Below are 17,830 nucleotides of genomic sequence, written 5' to 3'. Positions count from 1 at the left end.
CATACATAAATAATCCACTTAGTGTCCCATCACAGTGTATAGGCCTGGGACTAAATTATTCAGTCCTGCCACTGAAGGATACCAATTCACCAGCCAACGAGCACCATTATTTTGGGGGGTTCTGCTTTCGTTGCAGCCAAAAACACAATTACGAGATTTTGATCGGTTCTTTCGGTATTTTTGATAATACTGTATTAAGATACTCTTCTTGTATGGCATTTCTGTTGCAAATTATTTTCAATTTATTCTTGCAGATTAGGTTAGGTTATCTAAGAGTAAAATCAATCATAATAATTTGCGACTAAATGCCAAAGAAAAAAAATGTGTCTTGGAAGTCTAAAATACCGAAAACACAGATCAAAATCTCGTATATAATTGTTTTGGGTTGAAACTATTTTACCTTTTTTTATGCAAGGAGGAAGGAACCACAGGCCAAAAGAATGAAACCCAAAGCATCCCTCAGATTTAACTCTTCCTGTTCAATTATGTATTTATTTTGCAGCTGAATGTTAAGCTGTAACAACTGATTAATGGTTGAACATTGTCATTTAGAAATGCTATGGTGATCTGTCGGCCCAAGTTGTCCTGCTGGCCACCATCCTCTTCCTGGGGGTCAGGGAAGGGACTGTGGGATGCTTGTATAACCATGCAGATCCATCTCAAAGTAATATCAGTGTTGCCACATGAAAAGGTCCCTCTCCAGCACCAGAAAAATGAAAACAATCAGATACGGACTACAGTACTAACCTAATACAACCCTACCGTAGACTCAATATCATCGTTCTCAAAAATCACTTAAAAATACATTTGTAATCTAACATCAACATATTCCTCAGAATTCCAGTAACAGATGTTAGTACTCAAATCAGTATAAAAATGTACAAAAACACAGAAAAAAAGGGTAAGTAAATAAAAGAAGTTTTTACCTCCCAACATGGAGACGACGAGAGGCGAAGAAAACAGAGGGTACGAGTTTAATAGAATTACTGTTCAATCATTTAATTATAACTTATCAATAAAAATATATTGCTGTATTTATTCAGAAAAATTTTCCCAACTTTTCAGCTGATTCTTCAAGGAATATATTAATGATATCAGTATGGGTAAGTTTACATTTGGCCAAAGAACGCGAACGCTGCCATGCATGCAGGCACGAACGTTCGCGTTTATGACCGTAATATGCTTCTGTAAGCATTCGTTCTTGTTCTGGGACCTTTAGTAGATGAAGGCTTCAATTTCCCCACTACAGGCGCTTACGTATCATAATGTTAAGGGACTAAAGGTAGTTGCATGTGCTGGAATTATCCTCCTCCATGGGCTCTTGAAAGAAAGCATGGTATACCGACATTTGAACATTAACACAAGCTCGTTCAGGTTCGATTATAACACTCGTCAGATTGGCCGCCCATGCCCACTATTATGTTCCGTTCATTCGTCTAGTGCATATCCACTTAGACAGGCGACCTATTAATTTCTTTTAGGTACATTTCACTTGCCATCGCCCACTTACATACTATTTCTATACCCTCGCTCGTGGAGCGAGAGGATGGTGTGTGTGTGTGTGTGTGTGTGTGTGTGTGTGTGTGTGTGTGTGTGTGTGTGTGTGTGTGTGTGTGTGTGTTTGTGCTCAAACAATTAACTGATTTTTACCTAACTAGATGAAAATATTGAGGGTCAGCCAGTGAGGAAGGAAATCTACTGTTTTTGAGAACAATAAATCAAAATCAAGGACCCAAGGCCAGATCAAACGTCACCAGGCAAAATCAACTTAACGTCTTCATTCAGTTTAGCTCATACTTAAGGGACTGAACTGCAGGAGGGTCAGCAGGGATGGGTATGGGAAGGTATAGAGAGTATGCTGGTAGGATCTCTGCCATGCCAGAGGAGGCATAGCCTACTCGAAGAGTTTAAAGAGGTGGGAGAGAGGGATGCCGATTATATATATATAATGTTTATATAGTTTTGTACTGCCTCGAGATGAGACAGAGCCCATTAGGGTGACGGTTATGCAGGCAAGTGTGTGAGTGCGAGAGTAAAGTTAGAAGAGTCTGGTTTAGGCAGCGTTGATGATTTATCTACAAGCAGACGCAGCCTGGCCAGACTTAACCAAGAGACGCTGAGTTGTGACAGGGGATGGGGAAGCAGATATCATCAGCCTAGGTTTGTAGCCTACAGAGGAGAGGACCAAGAGGCTGGAGGCGGAGCTAAGGGAACTAAAGCTAAGCAAAAGTTAACCCTAGACAGAGAAGTGTGAAAGACGGCGGGAGAAGGAGTACAGGCGGGAAGTGATGAAATACAGTGAGAGTAGATATGGTGCACATGTCTGCACTGCTGAGGTGCCTTACTAGCTAACTGTTATTTCTGCAAGGCTTCTCTGAGGGTTTGTGGCTTTGAAGTAGTTGGTGAGTGACTGTTGACTGTGTTGGGTTTTGTGGATTTGCTGGTGGTGATTTGGTTAGATTTATTGACATGCTGTCCTACCTTGCAACAGACAGCAAAATGGAACAGCCACCCTCAACATGAGTGGGATGAGGAGTGGGGAAAAGGATGCATGTGATGCTTAGTGATAAGTCATGAAGACGATGACCAACAGGAGAAACACGGGCACCACCAAATGATGGATGAGAGGCACTAAAGTCACCCGGGTAGAAGATAGGTGAGGAGCGGCGGGTAGGTAAAGTGGCGGGATTACCTCCAGTTGGGCTGAGATAAACACTAAGTACCAAAGGACATCATTGACACAGAAGAAGTATGTGAAACAGAAACGAGAAGAGGCTGACTAAAACTTCCCGGTACGCGGTTAATTTTTTTAATGTTCTGGTACAGCACGCGAGATAGATAGATCAGAGAGAGAGAGGGAGGGGGGAGTGGGGGAGTGATGACTGATGAGTGATGAATTTTCTTAGGCAATAATAGCACCACACACACACACACACACACACACACACACACACACACAGTAATTTCTAAAAATCTGTACATATAAAGATGGTGTGGGTGCAGGATTCCGAAAGCTTGAGTGGAATACGAATGATTTTGATGATGATGATGATGTGGCAAAAGAGGAGGATGGTTATGATGATGATGATGGAGTTTTTTTTTTTTCCCTGTTTACTTTATATTTATGTCTGTTTATCTCTCGGAAATGCCACCAGACAAGACTAGACTCTCTCCCTCTCTCTCTCTCTCTCTCTCTCTCTCTCTCTCTCTCTCTCTCTCTGTTTATCTATATCTGTCTATATATTTATACTTCTATATATTTATCTATTAACCTGTCTAATCTGTCTATACCTATATGTCACTGTCGATCCATACTCATCTCCATTTACCCTCACTGTCTATCTGTCTAGTCTATCTCTCTACCTGTCTGTTTATCTGTCTGTCTGTCTGTCTGTCTATCCACTTATCCATCTATCTTTCGTTCTAACGCTGTATCTTGTGAGGGGGTGATAACAAAAGTACCTCCAGCCATTGTCCGTACCTCCTCATTAACGATCCTACGACACACCTGAAACTTATTTATCTATCTATCAGTCTATCTATCTATATTTATCTATCTTCTCCTTTTACTTAAATTCTCGTATTTTTCTTTAGTTACTGAGTCTTCTTACGTCAATTTCCTTTTGCCATTGTCTTTTTATCATTGCCTTTGTTTGTCTTTTCCTGTTCTCTCTTTATTATTATCTTTCATTTCCTATCTTCCTATTCATCTTCTGTTTTGTGTGTTACTCTTTCTTACTGCTTTGTTTCGACTGTCTTTGTTGATTTTGTTTCCTGTTGTTTTGGTCATCGTGTTTTGTGTTACTGTTGTTAGAGAGAGAGAGAGAGAGAGAGAGAGAGAGAGAGACAGAGACAGAGAGAGAGACAGAGAGAGAGAGAGAGAGAGAGAGAGACAGAGAGAGAGAGAGAGAGAGAGAGAGAGAGAGAGTTGTGTAACCGGATCCCTCTCTCTTATCAACACACAGGGACAACAGAGAGTGGGAGAGAGAGAGAGAGAGACAGAGACAGAGAGAGAGCTACACCTCCGCATCGTTAGCTGATATTATTATTACTTATCTCTAGTGCAGTCACCAGTAGCGTCACCAGGGGTCAGATTTTGGGGGGGCTGTAGCCCTGGTGTAGGTAGAAGGGGGGGGGGCGAATCGAGCCTATGCAGCTAGGGGGTACAGGGGGGGGGCGCTGTAAGCCCCCTCGGAAAATTTTTTGGAAATTGAGCAGTTTTAGGGGCATTTTTGAGGCCTATAGATGAGAGAGAGAGAGAGAGAGTTTTAGCCTACTTTCCCACTCTGTACGTTTAGGACAATATATTTGCAACAATGATAAATAGCCTAGGCCTAGCCAATTTAAAAAATCCTGGCCTAAGCTTCATAAAATGACTACTGAAATAGTTTGATACAGGGCTACTTACACATGTCTGAATGGGTTCAGCTTTGGGGTTATCTGGGGTTGCTTCTGGCACCTCATTCCCAATAACAGCCACTTTTTCTTGGCACTCATCTGAGTCATCTTTAGAGGTGCTGGTGCGAAAGAAATTTCTTATGTCAACCTGTCACTGAGGATTTTTAAATGACCTTTTCATCACTTGAGTGGCTGCTGGCTGATATCCCCAAATGTATTATTGTAGAATAGCCTATAAAAGGGAAATGACATTCAGTTCTGACAGTCGTGTGTCAACTGAACCAACTAAGCACTGCTGACTCTTTGTATAGAGTATAGGCTAGATCTCATATCTGTAAAAACAAAAATGAACAGGTAAAGTGAGGTGGCTAGCAATATACCGGAACGTAGTAACGTCTATACAGCCACTGAAACCAATACATTCAAATAAAACCGAAAACAACACAGAATTTAGCCACAGTTCACAGACACTTCTCAATGTAAACAAACATTCCGAGTTCCGATACTCTGAACATTCGAATTTGTGAAAAATTGCATAGATCAGATATTTTAGACTGCGTAATCCAGTTTTAAAGCTCCGTGATTAATATATACCATATTATATATTGTAAATATATAATAAGTCTGATAAATGTAATACAATCTTGCATTCTTTGTGCAATAAATATATTTCAAAGAAAACCAAACTTGGAAAAAGTATATGGGAAACTTCAAACTAATATATTATAACAATTATGATTTGAGTCATAGGTTTACGTAAATTGTGAATAACTAATCACATTATATAGCTATAAATAATATTGTATTAAACTAATATGGACGTACGAATAAAAGTGGATTGGCGGTAGGCGGTTGGGGGAAAGCTAGGTGGGTCAATGCCGAGCTGCAAGCATACTATGTAAGCTGGTGATTTTTTATTATTATTATTTTGGGGGGCTGCAATTTTTTTTGGGGGGCTGAATCCTTGATTTGGGGGGCTAAGCCCCCCTAGCCCCCCCCTGGTGACGCCACTGGCAGTCACCCCTCCTCCATTCCCACAGCAGCCGCCTACAGCACAGCCACAACCACCACCACCACCACCACCACAAACATAACCACCACAACCACCACCACCACCACGATCATCACAACCACCACAGCGACAAAATCCATGTTACGAATACCTTATACAACTGCCATTATTACGACCAGAATCATAAGTACATCCACCACCACAACGACCCACATCACTACAAGCACTATAGCAACCACTACCACATCACTGCAGCTACTGTGACGACCACCACTACCACTGCCACAATACTTACCACAGCTACTAAAACTACTGTGTATGGTACTTAAAACTAGAATCCCAGCTACCACCACCACCACCAACACCATCACCACAACACAAACTAGGCCTCTTTAAACACCACAACAACCACTACCACTACTGCTACCACAAAAAAATAGCTACATCTACCACAAGAACCACTGCCACTGCCACAATCACAACCACCACAATAATCACCATCACAATAACAACTTTCTCCACCAACACCTCACCTTAGTTCCCCCCTCATCATCATCATCATCATCACCATCACCACTTCTACCAACACCACGACCATCATCATCATCATCATCACCACCATTGCTACCACCACCACCACCACCACCACCATCATCATCATCATTTTCATCAACATCAAAACGTAAAGTTCCCGATCCTTTTTTTTTGTTTGTTTGTTTGTTTTTTATATTTTGTTGTAAGGATAAGTGAGAAATAAAAAGGAAATATAAAATTTATTGAGAGTATCCTAATACAGGCCTTAGCTGAAATAGGATCTAAGAGAGAGAGAGAGAGAGAGAGAGAGGGGGGGGGGGCTACAGATACAAGCTCCATATGAAACAAAGGAAACTAATTAAACTAAAGCCGGAACCAGAGGCGAAGTGGGGGGATGAGGAAAGTAGACAAGTATCAGGTATTAGGGATAAGGGATAAGTGAAGGTGTGAGGAAGATTGGGTAATAGGTATAAGAAATAAAGAAAGACTAAGTGAAGTAGGGGTTAGGAAGATTGGTAGGTAGTAAATATAAGGGATTAGGGAGGGATAAGTGAAATGTGGAACGAGGAATAGTGAAATGTATTAAGTATTAGGGATAAGGAAGAGGTAAATTGAGTAGTAAAAGATTGAGAAGTATTAGGTATAAGGTATTGGATATTCTCATGGGTGTAGGAGGCTCACTGGCACCTTATCCCTACCGATTAATATTTATTTATTTATTTATTATCTTTATTTATTATCTTATTTATTTAGTATCATGCTGAGTCGATGAAGAGAAAAATATCAGCCAGAGAATTTAATATAACTCGCCATAGGTAAAAAAATAAATAAATAAACTGCCTAAGGAAGTGAGATGAGAGTACAGCGCACCCAGTTTTCGATTTCTTGTCCATCAGGGAGCCTCCTAAGACCACCAGACACGGGACTGCGGGAACGGATCAGCGAGACTACTCCCCGGTCATCATCTCCATAAATTCTGTAAGGGGGAAAAAATAACTGATCAGTATATATATCTTATCCTCCAGCCCCATATTGCCACATCTGGAAGGAGACATTTTAAGGCAAGAGTGACCAGTTACTCGTTCCTGAATGCCATGATGTGAGCACTAAACCCCACCCAGAGAGAGAGAGAGAGAGAGAGAAACGCCTCCCCACATCACTTCTAAACCCACCATCAAAATCTACAGTTCCCGATCCATCCTCATCAATCTCGTCTATGATCCCGTCCAGGTCCTCCTCCGTCAGCTTGTTGTCCAATTCCCTCAGAATCTCCTTCAGGGTCTGCGTCGTGATGTACCCGTCGCCTGGGGGAAGGAGAGTAGAGGGAGTTACGTGGAGTGACTGAGTTACATTGAGTTACGAAGCTGCAGAGTCAAATAGAATCGCGTAGATACATAGTTACATTGACCTACGTTGGGCTGAGAGAGGAAGGAGGGAAGTTTATATAATTACATAGAGTTACGTATGTTTCTGTAGATTTAGAGTTACATAGAGATGCATAAATATGGGGTAAAATAGCTAGATGGAGCTACACATGGTTATTCAGAGTTCCAAAGAGTTACGTAGATATAGTGATCACACCGACGTTCATGTCCTAGAGTTAATATAAATAGTTTCACTCGTCACAAATAAAAGAAAAATAGAGTATAGCAGAAAGACAAACAGATCAAGAGAACAATGGGGGAGTGTGAGAGAAGATTAAGGAGTAGAAAAGGAAGCTATGAGGAAACCAGACATGAAAAAACTATTAAAGTGAGAGAGAGAGAGAGAGAGAGAGAGAGAGAGAGAGAGAGAGAGAGAGAGAGAGAGAGGAGGTAAAGACTGATGTGACAGGATCAGATGAATAAATGGAAAAGGGACGTCCAGGAGAGAGAGAGAGAGAGAGAGAGAGAGAGAGAGAGAAGGCGTAATTATCCTGGTTTAATCACCCTATCAGAGCAATTAGCTGAAATGTGACGTAATCTCTCATTACATCATCCTAGCTTTCCTATTAAGACCTTCATTATACTGACGTCTTTTTATAATTCATTCTTGATACCCCCAAATATCAGAGTTTTAGGGTCTTTGTGTGTGTGTGTGTGTGTGTGTGTGTGTGTGTGTGTGTGTGTGTGTGTGTGTGTGTGTGTGTGTGTGTGTGTGTGTGTGTGTGTGTGTGTGTGTGTAAAATTTAAATCACAATAAGGTAACATAATAACTCCTCCCGTCACTCCCCTTTCATATCCCTCCCTCTTTCACTTTCATGCTTCCAGTACCAATTTCTTTAATCAGTCAACCCCCCTATCTCCCTCCCCACCCCTTCCCATATTCCCCATCTCCTTTCCCTCCCCTTCCTCTAATCCCTGTCTCATCCCTTCCCCTATTCTCTCCCTCCCCTCCCCATCCACTCTTCCCGATCCCCCCCTCCTCGCATCCAGGAACCCATCTTCCTTATCATAAAGCCTGAAGGTGGGTAGGTGTGGGGGAGGAGAGGTGTTAGATAAAGAATAAAATGTAACAATACCCTCATTCCCTCCCCTCTCCCCCATATTCCTCCTTATTCTTCTGATATTCTAAGATTCCTCCCCCTTATTCTCCTTCCATATTTCTTCCCTGTATTCCTCCTCCCCATATTCCTCCCCCGCACCCTTCAGCAGCTTACAGCCCTCGTTGTAAAGCGTGAATGCGTCGTATAGTCCTCGTGCGCTGCAGCAGCATCGTCCACCGACCCTAACCTAATCTATCCTGGCCTAATTCAACCTAACTTAACCTAACCTTACCTAACCTAACTCAGCCAAACCTAACATAATCTGATCTAACCAAATCTAGTCCTGCCCAGCCCAGCTGAACTTGCCCCAGCCCAGCCTAACGCAACCAAAACTAATCTACCTAATCAAACCTAACAATCCAGCCCAACTCATCTCAACCCAACCCATCCCAACCCAACTCAGCCCAACCCAACCCAATCCAACCCAACCCCTCCCAGCCCAAGCCCGGCCAAGCCACTCACCTCCCTTGTCGTAAAGCCTGAACGCCTCCTTTAGCTCCTCGTGCATGGCCTCGTCGTCGTCTTCTTCAAGGAACGGCATCACGATCGAACAGAACTTCTCAAAATCAACCTTCCCTTCCTCTGTGGGTGGAGGAGGAAGGGAAGAAAGGGTAGGGAGGGATGGAGAAAAGATGGGTGGAAGTGGAGGAATAGAGGTGGAGGGAAGGGAGTTGGAAGGAAGATAGAGGTGCAAGGTTAGGGAGAGGGAAGAATTAAGAGTGTAAAGGGAAGGGGGTATAAGAGAGGGAAAGGAAGAATAGGGATGGTGGGAAGTTTGAGGGTAGTGAAGGGGAATGGGTAAAGGAAAGGAAAGTGGAGAAGTAGCGGAAGATTTGGGGTTGGTGAAGATTAAAAATATTTGGGACGGAAGAGGGGAAGAGGATAGGGAAATAGAAGGAGAGGATATGAGTGGGTAGAGAGGGGAAGGGAGGAGATAGGGAGAGAAAGTAGATGGGAAGAGAAAGAATAAGGGACAGGGAAAGGATTGGAGGAGAGGGAGAAGAGCGATGGTTGGGAAAAGAAAAAGAAGCATTATTGTCAGTTTTCCCTTTAAGAGCATCGTTTTCTATTTTAGCTGCTTGTGTGGAGTGACGCGTATGGATCGAGTGCGAAATGATGAAGTGCGAAGGAGAACTGGAGTTGTTCGGGAGATGGCTGGTAGAGTTGAGCAGAGGGTGTTGCAATGGTTTGGGCATATGGAGAGAATGGATAATGAGCGATTGGTGAAAAAGATAACTAGATCTGATGTGAGAGGTGTAAGACTGAGAGGAAGACCACGAATAGGATGGATGGACAGTGTGAAGAGAGCGCTGGATGCGAGAGGGATGTCTGTTGAGCAAGGAAGAGTGGCTGTGCGTGACAGAAATAAATGGAGAGAAATTGTGAATGAATAAGTGATGACGCAGCCCTGAGGGGATATTCTCCCGCTTTTGGTCTGATCAGCTAGTCAGGTCAGGTGCGGGTAAGGGGATGGGTCTGTTATGATGTGGCAGGGGTAAACCAGTTCTGCTGTCGGGCCCTGCTGTGGATGTCACTGATTGCATTGCGCAGTTGACTCTTGTGCGTTGTGATGCAGTGAGGATCTGTCCGTTCTCCCCTTTGGGGCTAAGATGCGAATAAATGTGTTTGAATGGATGAGTAAATGGAGAGTGAGTCGTCCTGTCTCGGCTACCTCCCTTTCCTTGGGGGAAGCAGCCTAGGTATATAGATAGATAGATAGTCACTTCCAGCATCACCTGGATCAACTCAAGGATTAGATGCCAAAAAATAAGACACACTTACTTTTTAGTTCATTAGACCAAAAATGGTTGATAAGATGAAGATAAAAAAATATCACAGTTTAGAATATCTCTACACTGAATCTTAACGCGGCCACTGGGGTTGAACAATGATTAACAACCATTGGGCCGCGTTATCTTGACCCCTTCTGTTCAGTGACGTATTTTCAGTTTTATTTTTGCTATTTACAGACGATTTTAATTAGTTTGGAGCACTTTTCTTTCTTTTTTTACCGGAAGGGGATAAATATTGCCTTCTTTCTCCCTCATTGCTATAGTTTATTCACCTTTACTTGGCGGATATTTTTCCTTTTGCAGCCTTTTTCCCATAGTTTAGTGGCAGAATAAGACAATACTGTGGCTCTATATCCTTTCCATAGCACTTTTTCGTGACTAGCATCATACTCTAGTGTTATTATCCTCTCCATAGCTCAGCATTCAAGAGCTACGTCTATCTATCTGTCTATCTATCTATTTATTTATTTACTATCATATATCCATGTCTCTATTTACTCACTATTAGGGTAATTTTTAGCAATTCTAGCCTACGATTCGTGTTCGTCAAAGGCCTATCCGAGTGTGTTGAGTGTCTATCTATCTATCTATCTATCTATCCATCCATCTATCTATCTATCTATCTACATATGCATCTCTACTTACTGTTAGGGTCATTCTCAGCAATCCTGGCCTTCAACTCGTCCTCGTCGAAGGCCTGTCCGAGTGTGTTCAGTATGTTGACGAACTTGCTACACTCCACGAACCCCGTCTTGCCCTGGTCGAACATCTGGAACACCTTCTTCATCGCTGCAGGAGGGAGGGAGGGGGTCGTTAATGAGTAGGGATGGTAGGGAGAAAGATAGAAGGAGGGGTGGATAGGAAGATGGGAGAAATGTAGATAGAAAGAGGGAAGGAGGCGAGTGAGTAAGGAAGGAGATAAATAGATACATGAGAGGGAGGGAGAGGGAGACGGATGGATGAATGGATGGATAGATAGGATAGGTGATAGATACAGAGAAAGATACATAAAGGGAAGGAGGGAGGGAAAACTCGAACCCACTCTAGAGACCCTCAGGTTCGAAAGCCAGTGTCATACCGACCGAACCACCGAATCACCCCTCCTTCTTCTCCTCCAGTTTTCCCTCCATTCCCTCCCTCCCTCTGCTTGCATAAATAGCTCGTATGTTAAGATAGGATACTGGGAGGGGGGAGAGGGGGAGGGGTAGGTGAGAGAGAGAGAGAGAGAGAGAGAGAGAGAAGGGAGGAGGAAAAGTGGAGGAGGACAGTAAAGCGGGGAATGGGAGGAAAGAGAGAGAGAGAGAGAGAGAGAGAGAGAGAGAGAGAGAGACGGTAAAGGAAAGTATATTTGTATTTGTAGATGAGTAGCGTATAAATGAATGATGAATGAGTGAATGAGTAGATCCATCCATTGCTGATAGACACTGAGATGGCCAGGCATGTGAGAGGCAATGAATAATTAAAGGCCATGAAAAAATGAATGGAAATAATGGTTGATGCAAGAGACATTATTCACAGCTCTTCCCCCAGTCAAAATTAATGCACAGGTATATCACAGGTATTAAAGAGGCTAATTAACCTATAAGCTACCTGATAAAAATGCTAATTAACCTACAAATTATGTCATGAAGATGTTAATTTACCTATAAATTTCGTAATAAAGATGCTAATTAACTTATGAATATCGTAATAAAGATGTTGATTGGCCTATAAATTGCTTAATATTCTGTTAATTAACCTATAAATTGACTAATAAAGATGCAAATTAACTTATAAATTGCGTAATAAAGATGCTGCTTAATCCACAAATTGCGTAATGTCAAGAGTTAGCATGAATAAAGCCCGAAATAAAGAAAAGGGCAATATTGGGGAATAAAAAGGTGGAACAGCTAGAAAACTGCACCAGTAAATGAGAACAAAAATTAAAATACAATAAATAGAGATGCAGTAACATTAAATCAGAGTAAGGAATATATGTAAAATCCTGTAATATTAATGCAATAAATGAGGGTAAAAAATACACATATAAACCATGAAAACAAAAGCATATAAGAGAAATAGACTTTAAGGCAGGGGTTCCCAACCTTTATTTACCCATTACCCCATTTTCCACACCTCCCTTCACTCATTACCCCTCATTGCTTATGTTTCCATAATTGCATTTTAGCTGCTTAACATTTTGATGCCTAGATTTTAGTTTGAATGTAGGACTTAATTAAAGGTTAGGCTAAAACCAAGAAAGTTATTGCAAGGAGTAATTTATTTTTATTATTAACACTGATACCAAATAAACATGACTTTAAACATTCATCTCTGAATTTTAGTATAGGTCTGAAAGTCTATCATAACTGGTATGATTTTGTTTAATTTTTTTTTTTTTTTTTTTTACCTTCTCCCCCATTACCCTTCACAAAAGACCAAATTATCCCACTTGGGGTAATTTACCCCAGGTTGGGAACCCCTGCTTTAAGGCATTAAATGTAATAAATGAAATAAATCAGAGGCAAGAAATTAACATATGTACATCAGATAAATGAGGCACAATAAATCAGGGGGACAATAAATAAATTAATAAATCAGACTGAGAAAATAAATACGAAGCTAAAAATAATGTCAAACCCATGCAAACTAAACACGAGTATACCAAGCCATGCAGTACCCTTGGGTGGACTCAGCATACTCACGATCTCAGCACCCTCTTTCTCCTGACGTGGTCGCTTCAGGTGGATCCAGGTACTCATTAAAACCCTTCAGTGCGAGGATGTCTTGTCTGGGATTCATTCTCGTGGCTCCAGACGATTTTATTCAGCTCAGGGAAGACTTTTCAACACTGGAGATTTTTTTTTTTTTTATGGGTTCGACTCTGGGCATACGATTAACACCCCGTTCCCTGAGGCCCAGTAGTTCTCCTATGTACCAAACACCTCCACATGTCACCATTTCGGCGCTCTAACTCACCGTCCATATTGAATACATGCTACAGCTGTCTCATGCAGGACTAGTGTACACGTATCAGCTGGGGTGTTTTTGTGACATCTCGGCGGGTCTTATAGTGCTGTTTTAACGAAATTCAGATCCTTGAATTGTTCCCTGCCCCTCGCATCCACTGGGACAGCTGACCAACTCTACATCGACTCGGCTTTCATAAACTACAGCACCATAAGAGAATCCCCCATAGCTGAATATAATCGCCTGGTGGCAGCAAGAATGGGGTTAGAACACAGGTCACGGGAGTCGGAAGGTTCATGTGGTGGTGGTCACGTCCTCCCACCTGGGACTCCTGGTGCTTCTGTGGCCTCCTGGTGGGGTGGGTGGCGTGAGGTGGGGTGCTGATGAGGGCGGTGGACTTGCTGCCATCGATTTGCTTTTGGTGGGAGAAACTTGAATCCCTTTTTATTTTTGTTATTATTTTTTTTATCATTGGTGGACCCTGGTTGACGTGTATATCTAGGTTGTTGTTGTTGTGCATTTATTTATTTATTTATTTATTGAGCTGTTTTTTCACAGTGTTGAGGGTCTTGTGTTTCTTTTTTTTTCTTTTTTTTTTTTGGTGGTTCCTGGTTAAGATTCCTGGGTTCTTGTGTCTTTGCAATTTTCGTATTTTCTGATTTAGCTTCATCTCATCCCATTGCAGATTATTTCCTTCACAATGCAGGGAGGCGAACAGATTTATTTCCAGGATGCAAGGTACGCCATAGGTCAACTCATCTCGCCACTTCACTGTATGGACTTTCATTTCTTATATTTTGAGACGTCTGTAATTGCTGGACTCCTCCTTTAGGAAAATCTGGGTTGTGATTGAATATGTTCCTGGTGGTGGCGACTAAGGCTAGTGGGTAGATACAGGAAGGTAGACACACACACACCTGCTGGAACAGTGGGGGGAGGGGTCATTCATCTGCCCTACACACACACACACACACACACACACACACACACACACACACACACACACACACACACACACACACACACACACACACACCTCAGTCCAGCCTCGCAAGTGTCTGCTTGGTCTCAGCGTGACAGCCTTAGCGAAACAAATTAACCAGCTAGAGGAATCAGATCAGAGTGCCTATTGGATTTAGTACGGCACTTAGCCAAGGAAAATATCCCTCTCCACTTCCCACATTTTTTTCCAGTCTAATCAGGTCTTTATTTAGGGAACTGCATCACTAACACAGAGTTCATTGGTATTCACTCAAATATATAGGGATCTTTAACTTACTAGAAATCGAATATGAATTTCAAGTAGGGCAGGATATACTTTCCCAACGCCTAACTGAGGAACTTGAATGAATAACAGAAAGACTAATGTGTTGACCCAGATACGAATGAAACGAAAACAGAAATAAATTGGAGTGCTTGTGTGTGTGACGCGGTCATTCATACAGACATCCGGTGTGTGACAGACGTCTTCACCTGAAAGATGAATGAACTGACAGGCAGTAATTCCTGGCGTGGCGGACCAGGAGTTATCCAGGCCAAAATTGACAACTGCCCGTGCGTGGCCGGTGACGTCACGTTCATAAGATCACGGACGCTACCTCTGAGTCAGCGCTTTGTTAAGATGCTAGGTCAGGTTAGATTAATAACACTGGGGGAGGGGGGGGTCTTGAGGGTGAAGCCCCTCCCCTCTCCCCAGGTAGTGAGAATGAATCAAGATATGAATTTAGCCCAACCTAGCGTCTTTACGAAGGGCTAACAGTGGGTGAGGTGAGGGAAGCGTCTGGGTAATGTCAAGCGCAGTTGTCTTTTAGGAACTCATGGCACGGGGGAACGACTGGTCTGCTACAGGTGGAGAATTGGCTCTGGCTGGGGGTATAGAAGGGATGCTTTTGAACTAAAGAAAATGTAGACATAGATGTAATGTGTTTTCTACTGTTTAGCTCAGAGGAAGAACTTGTTAACTTCTGAGGCCGACCAGACAATTACAAGGCTCATTACTCTCAACAGATACTACAACGACTAGCCACATCATCATCGTCATCATCATCATCATCATCATCATCATCATCATCACCCTGTTTCTCACATATAAATGGAAGTGGTAAGATTCAAAGACAGGAAGGCAGAATATCTAAGCAAAGTTAGGTAAAACTAACTATTGTGTATCTAGGCACACTGAAAACTAGCCAAACCTTAACCCTCAGACCTAGAAAGGTTTTCCACTTGCGAGTAACTAGATAAGGAAGTAGATAAATAGATATAGTCAAAATAAAGAGATAATAAAAACAATTAAGTCACCCCGCCAGGTTTAAGGGTTAAGTAAAATTTAACTACGTGTTTACCAATTTAAAGATGTCCTTCATTTAAATCGTGCATTAATCTCCTTGACATTCCCAAGAAATATGCTGTATACAAGGTTGTCTATGCATTACACATCCCAGTTCATAGACAACACATCCCACTTCTCGTGTGTTGTGAGGAATGGCTCAGTCAGCGTTATCAGTGTCTACCCTGCACCATTTTTTACTTCCCATGGTCCTTTCATTCTTTATAGCGTCTGTGTTTATGCATCTTTTCAGTGTATAGGGCAATAGTAATTTCACGAAACAACCAAAATACGTACGCTTCCCACACCAGCAGCCTAAGCCGTCCCCCCAACACACAAGATAGAAGGGTGCAATATACGGACCACTCTGTATTCTAGAGCTATATACAAGTGTCACCATTTCCTCTCACGTCAACATGATGGAAGACTCGAGCAGACAAGAGACAAATTGTGTTTCTGAGACAGAGGTGGCAAAGGTGCAGGCAGGTCTCCAGTAACTGACGGTAATTTGATATACTTGTGATGAATATAGTTGGTGTGTTTTCATCTGACGGAACTGGGCCACTCATTCAAATGGAGTACTAAGTCGGGGTTGTGCGGAATTTGATAAGTTTTAATTATAAGGCAGGAATGAGTCGCCTTGGTTACTAGTCCAATTAATCTGACTATACAGTGAAACGGATTTAGGGATCCTCGTCAGGTTAAAGTAAAGGCAGTATAGTGTAATGAATTTCTCTCCACTACATCGCTGCTAAAAGTGCTGTATAAAGTGGCATGCAGGCTAACCACAGTTAATTCTCACAGCTGTTCCGTGCATGACAAAGATCGTGCCCTTCCCAACACCATCGCCCTTCAGCTTTACCGCAGAAACTTCGCTAGTTTTCGTTTTATTGAATTTTTTGCCTATTTGCGTACTTTAATTTTTATTTCTAACCTCATTTAACGAAACAGACAGTGATATAAAATTATTCCAGTCGTCTTTAGGCTCAAATGATGAACATATGCGAACTCTGTAATTTTCTTCAGTATATATTGTGAATCTTTTTAAAATTTTACTTTCCAGTTAAATTTTGGCAGTGTTTCATTACAACAGTGCGTTACGAAACAGTTATTAGTATTGATTATATATATTTTTTTTTTTATTGGACAGGTGATATTTTTTCGTTTTTCGTTTTTTTTTTTTTTTCCCCTCCGCCGCAGTGCTTACGATCTGACTTGGAAGGAGTGACACTAATCAAGCAGTAAATGTACACCAACCGAACACTGAACACTAGTCATCTGAGGGGAAGGAATACTAATCAGACACTAAAAATGTAAACTAATGGAACGCTATATGCACTAACTGAACACTACATGAACGCTGGTCATAGGAGGCATTTGCTATTTTGGTCCTGGTTACTCAAAACTATACTCACTGGCAATCTGCTCCTCATCCATGGTCTGCAAAAGAGAGAAAGAGAAACTGACATGAGGTAAATATCTTCTGGGACTAACGGAATGGGACAAAGTTTCAAAACAGTCCTGAACAAAGTTTATTAGACATGTAATCTACACCCTCAGCGATACGAAAGTAAAACTGTAGCTATATTAAGAGTGGTGGTGAATATACAGATAGATAGACAGACAGATAGATAGATATTTAAGTTGGGATAGTCTCAAACAAAACTCAGTAACCTTTTTGCTAAATCGGGGATATTGGTGTATCACTCATCCAGACACAGACCATGTCCAGTAAGTTAAACCGTCTGGCGTTAGTGTGAATCAAGTAGTCTAGGTACTGAAGGTGTAAAGTGTCCATATATACGGCAGTGGCAAAGCGCAGTATAAAACGGGCTTGATAAACAGGAAATATGATAGTGTGTGATATGTCCAACTGGTGACCACATGGGCGAGTCTGGGGGCCGTAGAAGTGACATGATGAGGTGTCAGAGATGAGGCAGGTCATTATGGCTGCCTCACGATGGGGGTGGGGAAGGCAGGGGAAGGGTGGGTGGTGTGTGGGTAGGAACGGAAGGTTGTGTGGGCGAGTCAGAGTTGGAAGGTTAGGGTGTGTGTGTGTGTGTGTGTGTGTGTGTGTGTGTGTGTGTGTGTGTGTGTGTGTGTGTGTGTGTGTGTGTGTGTGTGTGTGTGTGTGTGTGTGTGTGTGTGTGTGTGTGTGTGTGTGTGTGTGTGTGTGTGTGCCAGGCAAAGTGCGTGCGAATGAAACTTAAATTGAGTTTATGTGAGTGAATCAAAGTGTATGTGGCTGAGTCAGAGGACCTTATTATAAATGACGTAATAGGCTTCGTAACACC

General features: G+C 42.1%; 1 protein-coding gene across 1 annotated transcript; it reads right to left on the bottom strand.

Moving 5' to 3' along the window:
* Positions 1-6,709: 6,709 nt before the first annotated feature.
* On the bottom strand, positions 6,710-16,973 carry LOC145412577 (troponin C, isotype gamma-like). Its single transcript, XM_080282483.1, has 5 exons — positions 16,952-16,973; positions 10,907-11,050; positions 8,931-9,050; positions 7,117-7,248; positions 6,710-6,920 (listed from the first exon to the last, which is right to left on the bottom strand). Exons 1-5 carry the CDS (start codon positions 16,971-16,973, stop codon positions 6,892-6,894), a joined length of 447 nt encoding a protein of 148 aa, XP_080138609.1. The 3' UTR covers positions 6,710-6,891.
* Positions 16,974-17,830: the final 857 nt, after the last annotated feature.

Source organism: Coenobita brevimanus, chromosome 93 (assembly GCF_032717465.1).
Source record: "Coenobita brevimanus isolate Jiangsu-jjx chromosome 93, ASM3271746v2, whole genome shotgun sequence".
Lineage (NCBI taxonomy): Eukaryota > Metazoa > Arthropoda > Malacostraca > Decapoda > Coenobitidae > Coenobita > Coenobita brevimanus.
This window is presented reverse-complemented; position numbering and strand designations above follow the sequence as displayed.

What these genes read in the sequence shown, in the direction of transcription:
- LOC145412577 (XM_080282483.1), bottom strand. Translation starts at nt 16,973, where the DNA reads ATGGATGAGGAGCAGATTGCCA. An exon ending in GGATGAGGAGCAGATTGCCA is followed by an intron (nt 11,051 to 16,951) that starts GTGAGTATAGTT and finishes TCCCTCCTGCAG; the next exon opens with CGATGAAGAAGGTGTTCCAG. An exon ending in TGCTGAGAATGACCCTAACA is followed by an intron (nt 9,051 to 10,906) that starts GTAAGTAGAGAT and finishes CTCCACCCACAG; the next exon opens with AGGAAGGGAAGGTTGATTTT.